At 35.3% G+C, this 20,929-nt stretch overlaps 1 protein-coding gene across 5 annotated transcripts in view; it reads right to left on the bottom strand.

The window, feature by feature from the left end:
- Positions 1–20,929, bottom strand: part of SCAF11 (SR-related CTD associated factor 11) — a 49,349-nt gene that overhangs the window by 13,706 nt on the left and 14,714 nt on the right. For 4 of the 5 annotated variants that reach the window (XM_027658623.1, XM_027658654.1, XM_027658616.1 and 1 more), the window contains exons 2-11: positions 20,262–20,340; positions 19,270–19,424; positions 9,794–9,871; positions 7,999–8,102; positions 6,886–6,953; positions 6,185–6,240; positions 4,399–4,470; positions 3,771–3,877; positions 2,736–2,825; positions 1,387–1,493 (exon numbers count right to left, since the gene is read on the bottom strand). In XM_027658623.1, the coding sequence (XP_027514424.1) occupies positions 1,387–1,493; positions 2,736–2,825; positions 3,771–3,877; positions 4,399–4,470; positions 6,185–6,240; positions 6,886–6,953; positions 7,999–8,102; positions 9,794–9,871; positions 19,270–19,424; positions 20,262–20,322 (898 nt within the window). In that variant the 5' untranslated portion in view covers positions 20,323–20,340. The remainder of the gene's footprint in view (positions 1–1,386; positions 1,494–2,735; positions 2,826–3,770; positions 3,878–4,398; positions 4,471–6,184; positions 6,241–6,885; positions 6,954–7,998; positions 8,103–9,793; positions 9,872–19,269; positions 19,425–20,261; positions 20,341–20,929) is intronic. The other variant, XM_027658643.1, reaches the window with a different exon arrangement.

The following is a 20,929-nucleotide window of genomic DNA, read 5'->3' as shown; positions in this document are numbered from 1 at the left end:
GTTAGGTTTCTCCTTGCTATGTCAGTCTTTTACTCAGATGCTATATAAAAACTGAAAGGGGAAACAACATTCACTCAACAGAATGTGACCAAAACTTCAAGAGACATCTTCATATCCACTATCCCCTAGTTTCACTAGGAAATTTTAAGACTCTTAGTTTCTGCATGCTCCTTAATCTGTAGGAAGTCTTAAAGTCAAACCTGAATATGATGTCAAACTCTAGTGTCAACTACTGCAATGTTTTAAGATTCAATCTTAAAATTCAATCTTTGTCCACAGTACAAGTATCAAGGTTCTAACAAAGAAAACTGAGAAAATTCTGTTCTAAATATAAATTTTTAACACTTCTGGTGTATTCCAACAAAAAAGCCTGACTATATGAGTAGAAAGGTGAAGGAAAGTCAAGAAGTATACTACTAGGTGCAAAGTGGTTAAGGATCAGTTACACTGCACTGCCAAACATCAGAGGTCCGAGGAAGCAACCTATCCATTTTTCACTGGGAAATGTGGAGGTGAAATATGTACCTTTAAAAAGAATGAAAAATATGAATGATAAAGCAATTTTTCCATGATCCTTTTACCACTTAAGTCCTTCCAGCAATTTACTTCCACACAATTTTTGTAAGCCAAGGGACCCAAATCTGTCTTATGTCTTTGCCTACTAGTCCAGTGAAAGCGGTGTAATTTCTAATTCAAAGAAGGTATTAACTCTAGCCTTAAAAAACAGCTCTCCATTGTTTCCACTTCTTTGAACTTGTGCAGCCTGTTGGAAGAGGAACTACGTTCTTACTCAGTATGGAGAGGGAGGCTGTTAAAAGTAACTGGAGGAAGGCAGCTCCTTCCATGCTTTGTCTTCTGCTACTTTCCAAACAGATCTCAGAGCTCTAAGTACTTCTGCAAGTTTTTGCCTTGTAGAGCTTGTAGACATACTGAAATAGATCCATACACTTCACTGTTTCCTAACTAATGTTATTCTCTGTCAGGAAACGGTTTGTTCCTCACACTGCACTATACACCACTGAAAATATCAAGCCATGCATAACGCATCAAAATGAGGTTTATCCTTGAACAATGGGAAAAGAAGAAAGAAGAGCACAAAAGAAAATAAAGTGTTGAAATTAGAAATGGATTTAAGTTACATACTTATTATTTTAATCTTCTACTCTGTGAAGAAGTTACACCAGCTTTGGGGTGGATGGTTCATGTTCTGCACTCCAATTTCAGAAATGAACAAGCTGGTTTCAAAACAGTACCAAACTGCACCAGAACAGATTTTTTTTTTTCCCCTCATTAAGTGCAACTATATGCTCTGTTTAATTTCTGAGAATCATATTTTAATGTTACTCCACATGAGCTATAAATAAAACTTACAAAAAAAAAGTTTACCAAAGTTTTCCAAAGGCCTGATATTCGTTGGAAGAATTGTCTCTGCCACTGCAGTAGAAGTGAGAAGAAAGGTCTCAGCTTCAGCTCCAAATGACATTAAAGGAACTCTGGAAAAGTAAAAGCAGTAACATTAATTGTTTTAGTTGTTTGAAGGAAGTTTTGGAAACAATGCGCAGAATCAAAACATTGGGCAACCAGGCTACTTCCAACTTTATCACAGTTGGAAAGAAACCTAAAGCTGACAGTGAACAAAACCTTCCTTCTCATATTTAATTTCAGGCTCCCATTACTGCCTAATCTAGTAAAACTGTTTGAGTAAGGTAAGTTATGCTCAAGCAATATACATTTGGCTTTCTTCAAAGCCAAAGCTAGAACAGTAATAGTCTACTCCAAAGCAGTAGGTTATACTACTGGAAATAAATTTCTGAACAGTGATTTAGTACTTCAGCAGAACAGTAGCCTTCTCTGCAGAAAAATGAGAAACAGTCCATACGACAATTTTTCTTAATACAAACAAAATAAATACATACTTATTCAGACTCCCTCAGCAAACCTTGGGCAAAATCAGAGTTTAGTTATAGATCTACAATTTTTAAGTCATCACTAAGTTGGAATGAAACCTTCCCTAAGGAAAAGTACATGTAAAATATTTAAATTTATTATTTAAATCTTTAATTATAAATAAAAACTCTTTACTTGCTATTTTATCTTTAGCCTTTATTTTTATGCCAAAAAAACTAAAGAGATACGTAGTGAAATTAAATCATAGACAGGGCCAACTTCTTACTATGTTATTTTAAAATCAGTTATTTTCATGCTTCTGTTTCATATTCATGAAAAAACCCTTAGGGCATGTTTTAACATACATCTGCTTTCTGACAAAAAAAATTATTTTATATTCTGTGTTTCACTTGATAGAACTCCTGTTAGCTCTGTCTAGATGCATTTGTTATACGAAAGATGTGACAGAATCAACCCATGAAAGGAGGGTCCAGGGTGGTGTAGGGAATCAGAATCAGACTGATATTAAAGCAAACACAGCCTGATTAGAAATAATGTAAAAAGCACATTGAACATTAACTTCTAAATAGAAAATATATTCAAACTCACATTTATGTGAAAAAGTGACATATTAAGATGTGCAAATCAGTGGAGTTACTATGCAGACATATAAGACATGCAGAAAACAATCTACTGGCTTAAAAATACTAACTGGTAAATATACAAAAATTTATCAAACACTGTTTAGTTTTATGAAAATGATGTTCTATCTAAAAAGCAATTTAAAATAATCAAACTCTAAATTTGAAGTATTAAGATCCTTTGCACTATGAATCCAAAACACACACCTTTCAGCTCTAGCAATCACAGATGAACAGGACAACTCCAGTTCTTGTCTCTTCTGTCTGATCCCTGCATTGACTTCTGTGAGTTCTGTACTGAAAGACAAATTTCATACAAAAAGTTACAAAAAGTAACTTTGTACTATGACAATTTTGTATTTCAGTAATTGGTTCTATCAATGACTTTTTAAATTTAACTGTATTAGAACTTTCAACAGTCATGATTAAACTACGCATGGTTATTGCTTAGAGGAAAAACACAGTCATAGTAAACATAAAAGAAGTCCTAAATAAACAAGGCAGACGGAATGAAAAACAGGAGATGAAATGTGTCTTCGGGGAGCTGAAGGATGGAGAAACTTTGTATCCTTGACAAATTAATTCTGTTGCATGCATGGCAAAAAGTTTTTGCCTTTTACCAACTGCCAAAAACATATAGACATAGTACTTTTTTTTTTATTAGTCCATATGATCCAAATAATATTCTTCAGGCTGCTCTTTTTCTTCCATGTACGTAAGTATTAGGCTTAATTAAGCCTAATTAAGTATTAAGTGTTTTGCTTAATGCGAAATTGCTTCACGGATTTCAAAGTATTTAAAATCATTTTACAGAATTCCTCTTGGAATCAAGGAACAACAACAAAGAAGATTGTTTCTGATACAAACCAGGATATTCAATGTTAATTGTTTTGATAACTGCTACTGTAGTAACAAGGCTAAGCCTTTCCTATCCAAGGCTTCAATTCAGCAAGGAATTTAAATATGAACTAAAACCAAAACTTCTATTAAATCAATAAGATTGAAATATTTAAATGTGTGCTTCTGATGCTGAATACACAACAGAAATTGAGGTGTGCCCTTAACAGTACTCACTTTAAAATATTTGTGTTTATCCTTTAACTGCTCTTCATTAATGAATATAAGCCCTGCCAATCTTCAAAATATTTCAAGGCAGTATATATACAGGTAGGAGCAGAAGGAACTAAGGAATCCACAATACAGTAACGCATCAATTTATATGAAGCACTAGTACACACTAACCAGTCATTTCTACAGCTAAAAAAAGATTCTTCATTGCTATCACTGGCCAGAAGTGTGCTGAAGAAATTAGTTCTGATGCACTCATTCCAGCAGGTCTGTCTTCTGGGCTACACAAGAAATAAATTATGAATTAAAGACATCCAAAATAAAATAATTAACATTAAACACATGAAGATGCACTGAAATTAAATTATGCCAGTAAGACTTTAGCTCATAAAAAGCAGGCAACATAATAGGTCCATAGTTATATGCCGAGATTTGCAGTTATAGCAAACAAATTTTCTCTATTCAGCCTCTAACTTTCCAACACCTGCTCTTTGCAGATAAACTTTATATTTTATATAGGCTTCCCAAGCAAAATCTTTAATGTTCCATTATGAATAAATGAGCCTGATCTTTACTACAGCACAATTCCCATTTCTGCTACCTAATGCACCACAGTAAGTACAGTGTTAGCACCTTGAGACCTGCACAGCAGTTCACCCAATGTTTTGCTGCAAGTAACAAGAAAACCCAACGTGGGTAGCTGGGATTCTCCTTTGCCTTCAGGTAGAATTACAAAATTGAAGACTGACTGGTGTGTCTGTTTACTGGGCCCTCCCACAGAGGCACAACACTCAGAACCCACTTTGTCTGCTGTGTGCTGGCACATTGCCTTTTGCATGTGTGCAGTCAACTCTGTTGCTGTGTACTGGGCTGGCTGCAGGGGAAAAAACAAAATTCAAAAACCAACAACAAATGAACAATAATCCTCCAGATACTTTTCCCAGACTACCAGACTGAAACACTTAACTACACTGAGACTCATTTCTGCCACAGCACCTAAAGGGTTCATGCCACCTCAAATCTGACTAAAACATTCCCGTTCACTCGCTATGACTGGTATTTTAAAACAGGAACTTAGACTCTTGCCATAATTTTCATTCGGTAAAAAGAAAAATAAACTTCATAATTGTATATATATAAATATGTGTCTCAGTATGCAGTCATTATCCATATGCTGCATCAAACTCTGGCACAGAGAGCTGCTTTTGCTGGGAACATGCCCTATTTCATCAATGCGCAAATTTTAAGTTTTGCCTAAAAAAATTGTTGGGTTTAAGTTTTATTTCAAGCATACTACGAATTTGGAACATTAACATTTCTCCCTCCATCTAAAAAAGCTATCCAGATGTTCTACAAATGTCCTCATGAAGCAGATGTTAGTACATCAGTGCTTTCTTTTAAATTCTCTTAAATTTTGAATATTTCTTGGATAACTGAGCCCTGTACCTCCTCCTGAAGGTTTTTAATGGTTTTCCTTTTGTTTATGTCCTTTTTTTTTTGTAACAAGGTACCATTTGAGATATTAATGCTATTAAATACTTCACAACAAATCAGTAAAACTAAATATGAAAGCATTCATATTTAAACCATGAAGTTAAATTAAAGGCTGATCTTTCCTATTAAAGCCCTATCTTTCCAGTTCAAACCCTCTGAAAGATACCTTTAAGTTTACATGATAACAGAACCAAAATTTCTAAATATCTGACTTAGAAGGGGAAAACTGGAGCTAAAGATATCCCTGAGAACTATGGTGTAATAAGCGCCAAATAAAAGTGACAACTCAGCCCCTACACTGCATGAAGCAAGGCAGTAGGGAAAGCAGGGACCCAAACACAGTTTTTCCTCCAAATTTTCAGACTTCATATAAGACAGAATGATAGAGAATGATGGCATTTACACTTCATAATTAAATTTATGGCCTAAAACTATTTCATGTAAATACATATACTGGTATAACTATGAGTAAGAAACCACTGATCAAAAACTTGTGTCCCAGAGACACAAAGTATTTTTGAAAGGAGGGATGGTAGAAATGAAACGAGAGCCTTTACAGCTCCTTATAACTTTGGCATCTTGTAATCCTGTGTTTATAGGCTAAAATTTATGAACTAAACAAGAAACCTGGAAAGACAAACACTTTTGTCAGTAATCTCAAATTAAAAAAAAACCAACTTGATGCAAACTATAATGTCCATGGCTTATTCACATAACAAATTACTTAGTTAATTACATCTATGTATTTTCATATAAATAATGAAAACCTTCATACAGTGGTGTGACAGCTTGTAGTTGAAATCATCTTCCTTTGATGAAGATAGATAAAAACAGGGTTCAGGATCCTGTAATGTAACATCCTAATCTAAATGAAAATATTTATCACCACAAAACTGAATTTAGTATGAGAAATAAACTCGTATAACCTAACACTATTTTCTAATTACTTCAAGACAAAAAGAGACAAAATAACAAAGTTTGAATCATACTGAAATTAACAAATAGAAGTTAACCTTAAAAATAAGTAGAAAGGTAGTCTTAAAAATGTTTTAATGAAAGAAGGCATTTACAAATGTTTCATTATCAGAACTAACCTTATTTATCTTCCCAGACAAAGCTTTCTTGTTTCGTTTGTCATATAAAATATTATCTGTGTGGAATAAGGAACAAAATTTTGATCTTAACTTTAGAATATTAGCTCTTGATTGTTTGTTAAAAATCATTATTGCAATGGGAGGTTAATGAAAATGTGTATCTCAAGTGCATTTACAATGTTTACATATAAACTGAGTAAAATGAAAATGCACACACCTTCACAATAGCTTTTTAGATATCAAGCAGTTTTTACCTCTTCAGATATTTGCTTACTTTCCTAAGTTAGGAACAGACTTAGCAAACAGTACCTATTAAGTAAGCCCCTCAAAATGGCAGCTCCAAAATACAGCTAAGTGCTGCTCGTGTCTGAACTCTCACCAAAAAGCTTCCTGTGAATAAATCCTAGTCATTAGCTGTTCCCAACTGCTTGATGCAGAAAATTACTTGAGGCTGAAACCAAATAATCCATTTCACTTGTGACTGAAAGTGAAGAGGCAATTTCCCAGTAAAATAAGAACACAAGTTTCATACACAGCAATTCCGTTCTAAAAGTTCCACGCTTCTATTACTAGGTACTTGGGTTTTATATACAAATGTAAGCAATTAAAAAAAATTAAATTGGTGCATCAAGAAAAGAAATTCTAGAGTTCCTTAATAAAACACAGCAATTCTAGCAAAAGGAAGACAAATACCAACTTACTGTATTTTTTCGTCACAATTTTGCTTAATTTTGCTGTTAATAGCCCTCTGTTTGGACATACAGCTCTTCTGCAGGATCAACATAAGATATTACAAAAGTTATTTCTGGGCATATTTAAGCTAACAGTTCAAACATCCAAACAAAATCTGCTCCTATTTTACAAAATTTTTATTTTGTGCACATAAACCAAGCTCTAATTGCTATTAAAACCTGAACTTGAATGACAAATATCATCTTCCATATATTAAAAGCTACAGTGCTTCAAAAAGCTCACAGATAGAAAAAAAGAGGAAAACCTATTCACACAAAAGTTAACATCGTGTATTAAATCTGAATGCTCAATTTTGCTTGATTTCATGACAACATGTGATAGACGTTATAACCTGCTTCCCTATTCTTAAGAATACCAAAATCAATGATGATTCATAATGGTGAAATTTATTTATTTTCTTTTCTGTAGTGAAGTCTGTTTCACAATAAATCTCAAGAACTCTGTATATTTCATCCATTCCAATAAAGACTGACATTAGATTAGAACTATTTAGTGAAATTCAGCTGTGCAATCCTGAGCTTCCCCTTATACAATGCAGCAAATGTGATAAGATTCTCACAAATGTGATTGATAAGATTCTCACAACAGAAATGTTATTTCCACTATTCCCTCTCACATCCACTAGAATAAAAGTAGTTCTTCATTACAGCTATGTTTTATAGTTGTAGAGGAATGCTAGCAAGGCTTACGATAACATGAAAGAAAAAGCGATATTTGTTTAAATAATCAAAGAAAAAGACTTATATTGTTAAAATGTGATATAGCCATAAAATATTATTTCAAATTAATACGAAATTTGTCAGAATTGCTTGAAAAATGCAACTTTCACAGAACTCAATGCAAGAAATACATTGCCCTTTACTTATTGCTTGCTATTTGAAGTATTCAGGTGGGAATTATAGCTATGATAAAAGTAAAGCTCAACTACCGCTGATGAAAATTAAGTTATTTTAAAATAAAACTCATTTAAAAAAATTTTGAGGCTGTACATTTTAAACCAGGTTATTTTATACATTTTGAATATTCCAATTCAAATGCTTGAAACTACATGGATGACTAACCTCACAAAACTTCTCATCTTCATATGGCTATAAGTTTCCTTATTGCAGGCACATCTTTCTTCTTCTTCTTCTTCCTTCCTCCTTTGCTGTTTTTTAACCTGAACCTGTATTGTAAAATAAAGTCAATCCAATCTAAAATCTCACTATACATGGGCTTTAAATTCACTCAAAGACTCTTCCAGTCTACACAGAAAATGAGCTCAAACAGAATGACTAGAAACCATTTCAAATCTTACTATTTAGGTTTCACTGTTTGGAGACTCTTTTTTTCATTTGTTTTTCATGAAATGGAAAAACCCCTACATCTTGATACATTATTGGCAATGCCTGGAGACACATACTAATTTCACAAAACCAAAAGAATCCATTCAGACTACCACAGCAAGTATCCCAAAGCTATTCACTGAGAATCTGTAAGCTAAGTTTTTTAAACTAAGTTTGTTGCTCAGAAGACACAGGGAAAATGCTGAACTACCACTCAACTTCACATGCTTTCTCATAATTAAAACACATCGAATTCTCCTCTAGAGTAAAATAACTTCTGGATTTCATACAATACTGGGGTTCCACACCTTAAAAATTCTAAGAAAGCAATACAATTTTTATTTCATACTACGAAGTTCCTTCAATGGCTACACTGCAATTGTTTCCATTAGATACTTGGTATTTCCTCATTCTCAAAACTCGGCTTTCTACACAACTCCTTAAGTTACTAGCATTCTAATTCTGAATATCACAAAGGGAAAGCTGCCAATGTCCTGACAGCGCCACTGATGATGCTGACCACTGTGTCTGCGTTTCTGGGTACACATTCCACCTCCCCCTACTGCTCTGCTGGCTCTTTTTCAGAGCAGGACCCTTCTTCTCTGCTCACCTGTTTAAACTGCAGTTCTACGAACAGAGAACCTTTTGAACTATGTTTTGATACTGCCTTTGCACTCTTCCAAATGTAAACTTCAGTTTACCCTATTTCAGCTGCTTCCTTGATTCTTTAGAAACAAAGATAAAATGTACAAGCATGGTTTTCTATGAGAAGGAAGCATCTGATTGTGATTGCCAGGATGGTGTCTTTACAGGTGACTACCTGGACCTTGACAAGCACAAGAAATGGGTAGCAGGAGCCTGTTTTCTAAACATCACAAAATGCAAAACCAGCAGCTTATGAACTACTTATAACCATAATTTCACCACAAAATTTCAAAATTGTACACAGAACTATCAGCATCTTTATATATATATATATATATTTTCAAGATCATCTATTAGAAGTTTTATTTTGCTACTTGATAAACTACTCTTCATATCAGTTTTATTCAGAAGAATTGAATGCTGAAAAAAATTCAGATATTTAGGTCAAACAAGGCTCAGCATTAATTGATTCCTCTTGCCTTCATGTGATTTTGTCTGGGAACTGGAGGCTGTGAACACAGAAGATTCACCTCAGCTAAAAAAGAAGGCAGTATTGCACAATAATTGGTATAGCATTTACAAAACCTAGTTTAAAAAACACTTTGAGACCAATTACTATACTTTTATTCTTGGATATATCAGGAAGGCTCAAAGATACTAGAAAGTAGCAACAGTAGCTTTATGATTTTTATTACTACTGTAAATACTTGCTTTGAAAAAAGAGTTAAGAATAATTCCTAGCTTCAAATATGTAACAGAAGTATTAAAACAACAATTATTTTTTTATTAAAGCCTATTTAACACAAGATGTATGAATAAAAGGCTTCAGTATAACTCTGATGCTCCTACAACTGAAGTTATTTAAGAAAATAAGTCTGGAACGTACCTTTATCTGTTTGTCCAGTGCATCCAGCCTGCACACTGCTTGAAAGGGTCTGCGATCGATAGGACATGAAGCCTGTGTCTGAAAAATTATTTTTGTAATTACAAAATTTGTAACTAAAGAAGTCTAACTTTTCTATACTTATATTTGCTATTATAGTAGCTTACAGAAACACGCAAAATCACAACTTGTTCACAGTAAGAATGCATTTGAACACATAATCCATAAACTCAGTATTTTGTTTCATATAAGCAGCTAGCTCCTTGGGGAAAAATCTAAAGGAAACAAGAATGTAACACAGAACTTGTGTTCAAAAAAGGAAAGCATTTTACATCAAGCTACCTGCATTTTTTCATTTTTTAATGCTTTTTAGGTAACTGATTTTATGCCAATACGTGTCCTGATTTTGGCTGGGACAGAATTAATTTTTAATTTGTAGTTGATACAGTGCTTTGGATTCAATATAAGATTAATGTTGATAACACATTGAAAAGCATGACTTCATTTCTTACTGTTCTTAAGTTTATTTTCTTAATTTTATTTTCAACTGAAAGTGTGTTGGGTTGTGTATCCCCCAAAACACAAAACTGGTAAGGTTAAAAGCAAACAGGGCAACACCTTCCCTCATCTTGCTTATCTATTTGACCATACCATATCTCTTTTTCTGCAGTCAGACAAGAGAACAGATCCCAACGTGTAACACAACTACAGTTTTACAAATCATTTTGCAAGAAAAGGGAACTGAAGGCTATTTTACCCTATAGTTTGATGGAAACAGAGATTTATTGTTTTTCCCTTATCACCTAAATGCCCTTTTATTGAGGCCACACTACATCAGATAAAACACATGAACACAGAAAACAATAAAACATTATTAGCCATGGAATAGGGAAGCTTCAACTGAAGTTCCACTCAACTGGATCATGTAGGGAATCCGCTTTCAGAAAAATCCATATTGGGTATGATTTTTTCCTGTGAGAGAACTGTTTATTCATTTTAATTCCAGACGTGTTTGGTGGAGGGGTGGTTCTTTGTTGGTTTTTGTTATCATTATTACATCTTTTTATTTATTACCCCCTTACCCCCCCCTTAATTCCGCTGGCCTTCAGAGGCTCAGTTCAAAACACTTCTAAAACAAAGAAAAAAACCAAAACACACAGCCAGCCTCCAGCCCCAATTCACTTGCTGAACAAGAACCACTATATGAATTGTATGCCCTTAAGAAGCACATATCTGCACTTCAGAGAGCTATTCAGGGTATTTTTATTTATGCAAGCAAGATGCAGTATTAGAACTGCACAAGCAGTTGTGAGAAACCTGTATAGGAACTCCACCCTGAAATTCAGTGGTGAACTGTAGTCTTGTCATTTCATCAGGGCTTCTAATTTTCCAGTTAATTCTATTCTTTTCTCAATTTCAAACAGTGCTCAACTTCTTTTTCACCTACCAGCCCCCGAACATCAAGCAATCAGGAAGTTTCTGAGCTTCTGATTTAAAAAAAAAAAAAATAATCATACAAAACAAAGAAAAAGGTTCTAAGAGTAGTTTCATGAACAAGTTGTTGAACAAGAATGTAAGTCAAAGCCATTACCTATCCTTTTGATGCTCTGACATTTTATCCTAACTAAAAGTCTTCCTTTTTGGGGAATACCATTGCTCTTAGCAATGCCATTGCCCTGGCTAAGAAAAGCATATTGGGTTATTAAGACACTTCCCTAAGGACTCAGCTCATGAAGACAGTTTTTGTCCTGTAGTCAAGGTAAACCAAACTCACAGTAACACAGCAGTGCAGTATCGTTCAGCTGGGATATTTGACAACATGCAATGCACTGTAGCTGCTGAATCAGCTGCAAACTTCAAGGTACATACTTTGATTTTTAGATATACTAGACTGTAAAAGATAGGTAGGAGGAAGTTAATTTGCTAAGCCATTTTCATTCTCATTTCAGGATTTACCTCAGCTGAAAAGTTTATCCAAGAATGCAATTTCTTTCTACATTGAATTTATACATGAATGTCAAGTTATGTTCCCAAGTTTAAGACACAGTAATTTAGGTTTATTCATTGCAATGAAGTATCACAGAATAATGTGTTACTAGCAGCAATCCAAATAACAAGTGTTTTTGCTCCACCAGAAAAATGTTCAATGTTCAGTTTTTCTGGACAAATGTTTAACAACTAAATACACTTATATACACTAGTGGAAAGGGAGGAGACATTTTGGAAGAGTCAAAACCTACCATTAAGTTCAGATATATTCAGAAACATCACATACTCCTTCCACTCCTACTCAGTTGCTTTTTATAGCCTTAGCATTATGTGTAAGTTTGCAACATTATCACAAAGATATTCTAGTAAACTCAGGACACTTGCATGTGCACCCTCAGGCTCCTCAGGGGAGTACAACTGTCGGGTACCCCACAGAAAACTAAAGATTGCTTCTGTCTAAACATGCATTAGCTCTCACCTGTCTGCTAACAAATAAAAACCAACCTTTTAAATGGAAAAAAACCAAACCAAACTTCTCTGTTCCATTTTCCCAACCAACCTTTTAATTGGAAACAAACCAAACCAAACTTCTCTGTTCCATTTTCCCAACAGCAAGATGGATTTGTATTGCCACAGAAAATAATAAAGGTAAAAAAAGTTAACTACATTTATTACAAGAAGCAGTTATGAGGAGTGGTGGCCTTTTACTCATCTCTCATCTTTTTTGAGAACCTGGTTCAGTAAAAAAGGTGTTAAGCCTTCCTCATAAAAGACAAGTTAGAAATTCCTCTCTTCTGAGGCTTCTCCTCTTTAGGTAGTATCTTAAGTAACGCTGAATGTAGACTGTCCTTTTTGGGGAAAATATTTAAAACAATAAAAAAAATGCTGAGACAGAACTAGTCCAATGAGCAACTATCACTTTTATTATGCACGAGGGAGAAAACATGTGAAATGTGTCACAATCTCAGAAGAACCACAGTTTCATGCATAGCTTTAAAAATCAGAACATTTAATGTAACGTAATCAACAATATCTTTAGAACCTCACAGTTGGTATTTGTGACTTGCTTTGCTTTTCTTCCCAACAGTTCTTTTCTTGGAAAAATAGTAGCTCAGCACACTTCAAAATGTCTTTGACTGTTTACTCTCCATATGACACTACTTGGTTTTTCATGTTAAAACTGATCACTCTGTAGTGATTTCATCTATCCTGTGATATCTGGAGAATTCACTAGATAAAATATTTAAACGCTCACAAAAATCTGCAAGCCCTGAAAAGCTATCCATGAGCATGTGTGTGTTTGTTCTTAAGTTTTCAAAAAAATAATTTCAAAGTATTTTATTTGGTTTTTATGGCCTTCTTGAAAAAAAATCTTCCTTTAGTTCCACAGGCATAACTTAATTTCAATATTCCTGTAACTGCTTCAGCACCACAAATCTGTGATCTCTAAACTCAAGGAGTAATTGTCCCTTACTTTAACTGCATCACTTCAAACAGCATTTGAGCAAAGTAAAGAAGGCAAAAGCAGTTACTATATTCCAGCTGGGAGTTTTCAGTAACATAAAATAACTTTGGCAGATATGCCCATCTCATCAAGCTCCACGTTATGAGGTAACAAGATGCGAGTATGGAATTCAAGTTGCTGCAGTAAATCCTCCCCCTAATTCTTTTTTCTTCAAGTGGCCCACAATAAAGTCTGTTCATCAACGACTGTATTGAAAAGCTGATCCAAAAAGAAATATGATCCTGCACTCTTACTGCTTTTTTATTAGTTAACCTGTTGAACAACACAAACAATACCAGATTCTCCTAACTAAATTCAGGTTTAAAGGTGAGGTTTAAACTGTAAAAACAATGTCTGTATATTTCACTCTATCTCATAATAAGAGTAAAATGCCCACAATTCCAACTTCAGTGAAAAGGGAGACCATTACACCAAATGTAGTCACAAGCACCTCTCCACATTTTGATGAAAGGAAGAAGACATAAAAAAATGCAGTGTTTTCCAGAAGCATGTAAAAATCTCAAGACAACTTTCTTCCAGTCTACTTTTAAAAAGCAGGTACATTTAAAGGTTTTGCAGTTATGCTTTAGGAAAGCCCTATTTCTGACAAGAGTTTTTTTTTTGGGGGGGGGGGGGAATATCATTCATGGATAGTAAAGATACAGAGTGCATAAGAACAGGTTACTGTCTTAACACCTCGTCAGCAGACTACCTAGTTATAAGTCTAAACAGTTCTCTCTACCTACATCACACAGTTGGCTAGCTCTTAAGTTCCAATTCAAAATTGCCATAAAATGTTGACAAGTTCCAATAGTGCCAATCTGTCAATACAGTGACATGGAAGAACTGAAGTCAAAATAAAAAACACTCATACAGACTTTTGCACTGAAAGAATTTGATTAATACAGTTTTTCTGTACATCACTTCTCAGATGCACTGTCTGTGTATATATCACCTTGGATACACTTGAACATTTTTTCCATTGCTATTTTTGGTTTTTTAGATTGTGTTTCTTTGAACACAATGTATGTTTAGTTCATTTATGTATGTTTAGTTCATTAATCTGCACTGCAGATCACTGTGGAGATTGCTGCCACATCAGCTCTTTCCTTCCTATATCCTTTAGGAGAGAAGGAATTCAGATTAGAAAGAATACACTTTAAGAGTTCCAGTTATCATACAGGTAAACTCTCCTTACCCTCAGAAAAATACACATGTGCAGTGTATATGCAGTGAATATGCTCCAATACTTTGCAGAATTCATGGCTGTATATACTCCACTTTCAAATCCTCCAGATGAGGAAAAATTAATGAGTGAAACCAGGACCAGAGCATGAGAGAAATAAGCTTGGTAGGTGAGGATCACTGAAATCAATGTCTCTTACACAAACATTGTAATAATGCAGACAACACTGAATTTGTACTTTTAACACTCTTCTCTGATGATGGTTCATAAGAATAATTAACAGAGAAGCAAGGATAGAAATCTTCAGCACATTTATTAGCACTCTGAAGAACAGAAGGGAAGTTAAAAAGCCTACAGAAAAGTAAAAGTTTACTGTCTCTAACACTGTTTTCTTTGAATAGAATACAAAACAAAAGTAGAGAGTTTTCATCTAATGCATACAATTTTCTTAGATGAGCTGTTTTTAGCTACTTTGTGCATGTTTGCCATAGATGCTTAATTAACTTCCCTTTGCATTAGCGTTACCTAAAACCTTTCAGAACCAATTATTATAATCTAGAACATATGTGCTTACCCATTGAATCACAAGTTTATCAGAAAAAAAAATTTCAAAAATTTAGTTTTAACCCAACTAGTTTTAATCTACTTGTGATATTACATACAAGAGAAACACATTAATGTAATTACTTCCCTTGGTGTAAAACAACTGCACCTATGGTTTTTGAAGACTCCAGATAGGGGATTTTTGTTGTTGATTTCCTCCTCCCCCTCTTTTTTTTCTACACACAAAAATAGCCAAAGCTTCCTCTCTGGTATGTGGGCAGAATAATTTTATCATGTACATGTTCTTTATACTGAAAGCAACTCTTCACTTACACTGTCTTTCCACTTTCCCACTGAAGGGCATGCCCAATAAACTCAGCTCCAGATTCAGTGCCTTTTACTTTTTATGATCTTCTAACATAGCCTCACTAAAATACAAAATACAAAGTCTCAAGTTTGAAAGTCTTCATTAGTAAATTACACCATGTCCATTTACAGAAGTGGTTGACAGCTGGCCCAGGATGAGGGACGTTTATGTTAATCTTCAGGTGCCTAACCGAAACAGCCCCCAGTAGTCTGCCAACCAAGTGCTGCCCAGCAGTGCTTGGGAGAGCACTGGTTAGCATGGCCAAAGGCACACAGTCAGTCATGGCTGGGCTTCACGTACAAAGATTTGGGAGGGGCTCTACCCACATTTGCTACAAGTGCGCTGGTGGCTAAAGAGGCCAATGCGAGATACGCCCGTTGGTCGCAGTTAACCAATGGGGTGAAGGGTAGAGATGAGTTTTGGTTAGGCCACCTTTTCTAGGCCCCTCTCTGAGTGGACCAAGCAGCTCTCTCCTTGAAAAAGGCTGCTTGGTCATTCAGGATGCTGCTGAAGGAGACTGTCATCTCCGGGGTCAGTCTCAGGCGACCAATGTCCTGAACCGCCTGCATGCAGGGTTGGGTCTGCGGCTTCCAGTGCACCTTTCACCTGCTGTTTCATCCCTCGCCTGTCGCTACAGGGCTTTACAAATGTGGGTATAACCTTCAGGCCTGTGCAATGGATTTTTAGGTGAGACACAGCATGTGCAGGACTGGACCCACCCTTTAATCCTAGGGTTCATCTGCCAGGGCCGAGTGAGCTTGGACAGTGGCAGCGAGGTCCTCAGGACATAGGTTTGATTAGAGTGTCCTTCTCTTAGATGGATGGCCTTACAGGGCTAAGCGAGCTCCATCTGCCCGGGTTTGGAATTAGAGTTGTCCTTCTCCTAGGATGACTGCCAGAAGGCTAGTGAGCCCATCCTGCCCATGGACATATTTTACTACAGGATTTCTCTCGCACTGCCCACCCCCGACCCTCCAAGCAGGACTGCCCTGTCTGCCCTCCCAACTGTCTGGGGTCCCCATGACCCACTGGACCCCCTCCCCCAAATTGGACTGGAAAGGCACACAAGGTGACAGTCTAATAGCATAGGAGAGTTTAATAGCAGAGGCAACTGAGTTTAGTGCACAGCAATACGCTCAGGTGCCACAATTAACTAGAGTAAACATAGCCAAAAGTTAAATCTGAAGACAAGTTTCTTAGTGGGGATTCTTGGTTTCCCCCTCCCTTTTCTTTAGGCAGTTAGACATATTTCCTCAAATGGAAAGAAATACAGCACCGAACTGTATTGCTACTTAATTCTGAAACTAAATGCTCACATTTATCCACCAGGATCTAATACAGTAGACCTGTTATGTGGCAAATGTTTTATCCCTTTTTAGCCCGCCGTGGAATAAGGGCCATTTTTATATATGGCTCTTAAGTGCACAATCATCTACACTCTCTCACTTCTTAAAAAGTAAGATCTTCAAAGTGTTACGGCTGCTGCCTGCAGACAGAGGATATGCTGGTACTGGACACCTGACTGCAGTTGCAATGTGGAAAATCTCCTGCAGATTGAAGAGGGAGCAGAATGGTAAACAAACTCTTACCATCTGTCTAAACTACTCTGGTTTTGTTTAGAGTCTAAACAGTTATACACAAAAGCCATAAACTCTCAGAAGAATCATGATTATGTACAATTTGAAAACAACAGTTTAAAGAAGTAGTTTCTCCTGTTATATTCCTGTTATATTTTGAAGTCCAGACCCAACACAGAAAAATAGAGGAAACATCTAACTTGAACACAGCCTTTAAATGTATGGAGCACAACTGCAGATATACAAAAGAGTATGTTGATTGATGTGAACATTAGCCTCTTTTTTTTTTATTTCATTCAATGATCTTATTCTCAATTTTCTTATTCTCGAGCACTTAGACAGGAAAACAGTGTTTCTAAAACCAATTTATTTATATCCAATAAAAATACTTAATCTTTAGAATTTGTAGCACACTTTTAAACAGCAGATCATTTTTATATCTTTATTACTCAGTGACTTAAATTTGACTACTTGTCAATTATTTAGTTATGATCAACCAAGAACCACCAGAGAAAGCTAAACCTTATGCAACACTTCTCAAAAAAGAACACAAACATTTAGTTACTAAATATTAATAGCAGACAAAAAAAGCACATGGCATGAGCATGCTTTAAACAGCCACATGCTTATGTTTCTATCATTTCCATCTATAAAACCTCATCTGCTTCTCAAAGTTGAAGCTTCTGAACATCTGTCACCCAGTTTTCAACACTTCTTTTGCCCCTTTACTTCTAATTAAAACTACCAGACTAGGCAATGGAGTTCCATGAACTCAACAGGCCTGACTGTCAAGTAACCTCAGAAGAGGAAGCCTGGCAGGTTTTACTTATCAGACATCACTAATGAAAAGCAACAGCAGCAGCCTTATGTAGATTTAGAAATGCCCCCACACCATTTTTATGGCATCACATCTACTTTACCTGTCAACTCTTACGAGCAGTCGCTTTTATTCTACTTGGATAGCACTTCTGGCACAAAAAATAAACTGACAAGACAAGAAAAATGTCATATCGTTCATCTGCCTCTTCAGAACAACAAAACTTCTCTTCTGCATTGGGTTTAACGACGATGTGAACAAACTCAAATCCAGTAGGAAGCTGTCCACGCACTGTACTGCTTCCCTGTGCATGTCAGTATTTAGTGCCTTTCAGCTGTCATTATAGCAACACGCTAAGGAAGTCAGGGTAAAATTGTGGATGAGAATTTCCTGTTCCCTCAGAAATAAAATGACTGCAATGAATCAACTGCAAAATATGGCGACAGGAAACTTTGTTTATCATCTGGTTTGTGAATCTAAAGCAAGTTTCATATAATAACCTTTTTTTTACTACTCTGAAGTTCGTACAAATTCCTCAGAAAGTGATTTATGTTACTGTCTGCCTTCAGGAACAAATAACACAAGAATTAAGGTTAAAAATATAGCAAGTAAAAAAACACCACACAATAAATAAGCATATTGCATATATACATACATACAAGTGACACCAACTTTCTAAAGGATATACTGCAACCAAAATCATAATTTACTTCAAAAGAAAGATACTGCAAAGAAACCAAGCAGTGGTCTCTACTAAAATGAGCAACGAATTCAAATGCACAGAAGCAGAAGCAGGACAAAAAGCAGCAACCACCTGGAGTAAACAGGAATACTAATTTGGTGTTTTATACTGACAATTGAAAAAGTTACAGGACAGTAAAGACACTAGACTTAATGCAATGATTGCATAAAATATGTGAGGGAAAAGGGACTAAACAAAACAAGATCATAAAGAATTTGTTCAAGTAATTTTTCTTTAAAGTTCCAGAACTATCAACGAAGTTTTAATGACATAGAACAAACAACAGATATAATTAAAATGAATTTTTTTATTCAGAATAGCACTAAGCCTTTGAGATGAAAACTAAGGTTTTATCAGACTCATTCTGTAGACTGACAATATGAGCACATATTGGTCTCAGCCCTAAGAGTTGACACTATGACAAACAGCATAAGGGATAACACAAAGTATGATTAAGCTCATAACACTGCAATATTACAGCATGTACATAACACTGTCTAATCTTCCAAACAGCCAACACCAATTTGTTTACTGATCCCTAATCTCTAGTAACCATTACTAAGTCAGATTGTCTAGTGAAAGAAAACACTTTATTGCACTAAGGAGAAAGTTTTCTACAATCTATTTATAAAGGGGTCATTGAAACTCTTCTGTGGAAAGTCAGAACCTGTAACTTTCTTAAAAAACATCTATAAGTATTAAATGCAATAGATTTCATTGAAAAATAAAGACACACCTTGGTGCTCAGTCTTACCTCAGCCCACTTAAGAATACAAGTCATGCAGAAGGTATGACTGCAGTTCTCAGGAAAACCAACCTCTTGCTCTAGAAGGCAGTTCAGACAGATGGGGCACGTGTTGCCATCATACAACAAAGCAGAACAGGAACAGCTTTCTTCGTTTTCTTCACCTGGTATTATTAATGTTAACACTTAGAATTTTTGACCGTTTTTGAAAAAAGTCCTTCTAGATTTGAATAATAAAGCAGTAAAAAGATACAATTTTTCTGCAGTTACAAGCAAGGCAAGTTTTCAGGTCTAATGCAGTGAAGAAGCTGGTCAGAGGAGCAGCTGAAAGAACGTATTTCAGCTGAAAAAAGCTATACAATGTATTTCATAGACTACTGTGCTAGTATTTGCCATTAAAACGAAGGAAAGTTAGTTCTAGTCCTATTTCAATAAAGCATCACAGTGTTTCCTACTGGCCATGTAGTCATTCAGACATAGTTTTCCTGAGTTATTCCTCCTTCTGTGTTTGCACTCTCTCCATGAAATAAATTAGACCAGCATATTCTATATGCATTATCTTATATACACATGGTTTACCTTAATTTTAGTTTTCCTGTCATAGAATTATTTTAATCTGAATATTCTCAAATATTTACCTAATCATGTACATTAAATAAAAAATGCAACTGATTTTGTTAAAGTTAGAAAGTGTTTTCAGAATACAAAAATGCATGAACTCTTCTTCAAGAGATTTTACTCTAAATTATTTTCTCTGAATAACAATTGTTATCACCATTTTTGTTTTGCTACTAGAATTCAGCAAGTAAAAAAAGAGAAGAGACAGGAAATAATATGGGGACCCCACAGGACAATGAAAAATATTATGAGATAGTGGTTATGTTTTTAGAACTTCTTTCAAAACAAGCAGCATAATAATTGAGAGTGCAAATGTAAAATTTGACCTTCACAGCTTGAACCTGAACAATATACTTCAATATTTTCACACGCACAGACTTTACCTTCCATGCCTTCATGCTTCTGATCCTCAGTATCTTGAACACATTGCTTTCTGTTCTTCATCTTCTTATAAAATGTAGTCTGGAAAATACAGAAACAGTTTACACAGTTACTTCAGATTGCAAGTTGATAATAAAAAATTTAATGAGTGCTCTCCATTTCATTATACCTTTGTAGAGTAGAAACACATGACATTTAAAGTTAGAGATCATTTACAATCTGTTTGCTATTTATGAGTATCATTACTGCTGTATAGCAACTGATGCTTCCAACTTCAAAATTTGCTTTTGTTCAACAAATGCTAAGTTTTTGCAATGTTTTAAGACCACTACTAGTGCTTTTATTTTAAAAAATTAAATGTATTGTTAAGTTTTTATGCAAATCACCCCTTGCAACGCTGCAGTAACTAAAATCTGCAAATTGCCTGTTGCAAATGGTTAAAGCAGCAAAATTAAACACACAAGCACCAGAAGAGTTGGCTGCTTTACAAACCTAGCATCACTGTACTAGTAGCAAGTGAGAAAAATGAAAGTAGCTTATAATTGTACGACAAAAGCAAGAAGGAAACCATTTGAACTATTTGATCTTAGAAAAAAAAAAGAATTTGTATCAAACAAGGGACAGGTCACAAGCACAGGTGCAACAGAGTATCACGAATGGGGAGGACACA

Source organism: Corapipo altera, unplaced genomic scaffold (genome assembly GCF_003945725.1).
Source record: "Corapipo altera isolate COAL_440 unplaced genomic scaffold, ASM394572v1 1, whole genome shotgun sequence".
Taxonomy (NCBI): domain Eukaryota; kingdom Metazoa; phylum Chordata; class Aves; order Passeriformes; family Pipridae; genus Corapipo; species Corapipo altera.
The sequence above is the reverse complement of the archived record's forward strand: the minus strand, read 5'-3'. Positions and strand labels throughout refer to the sequence as shown.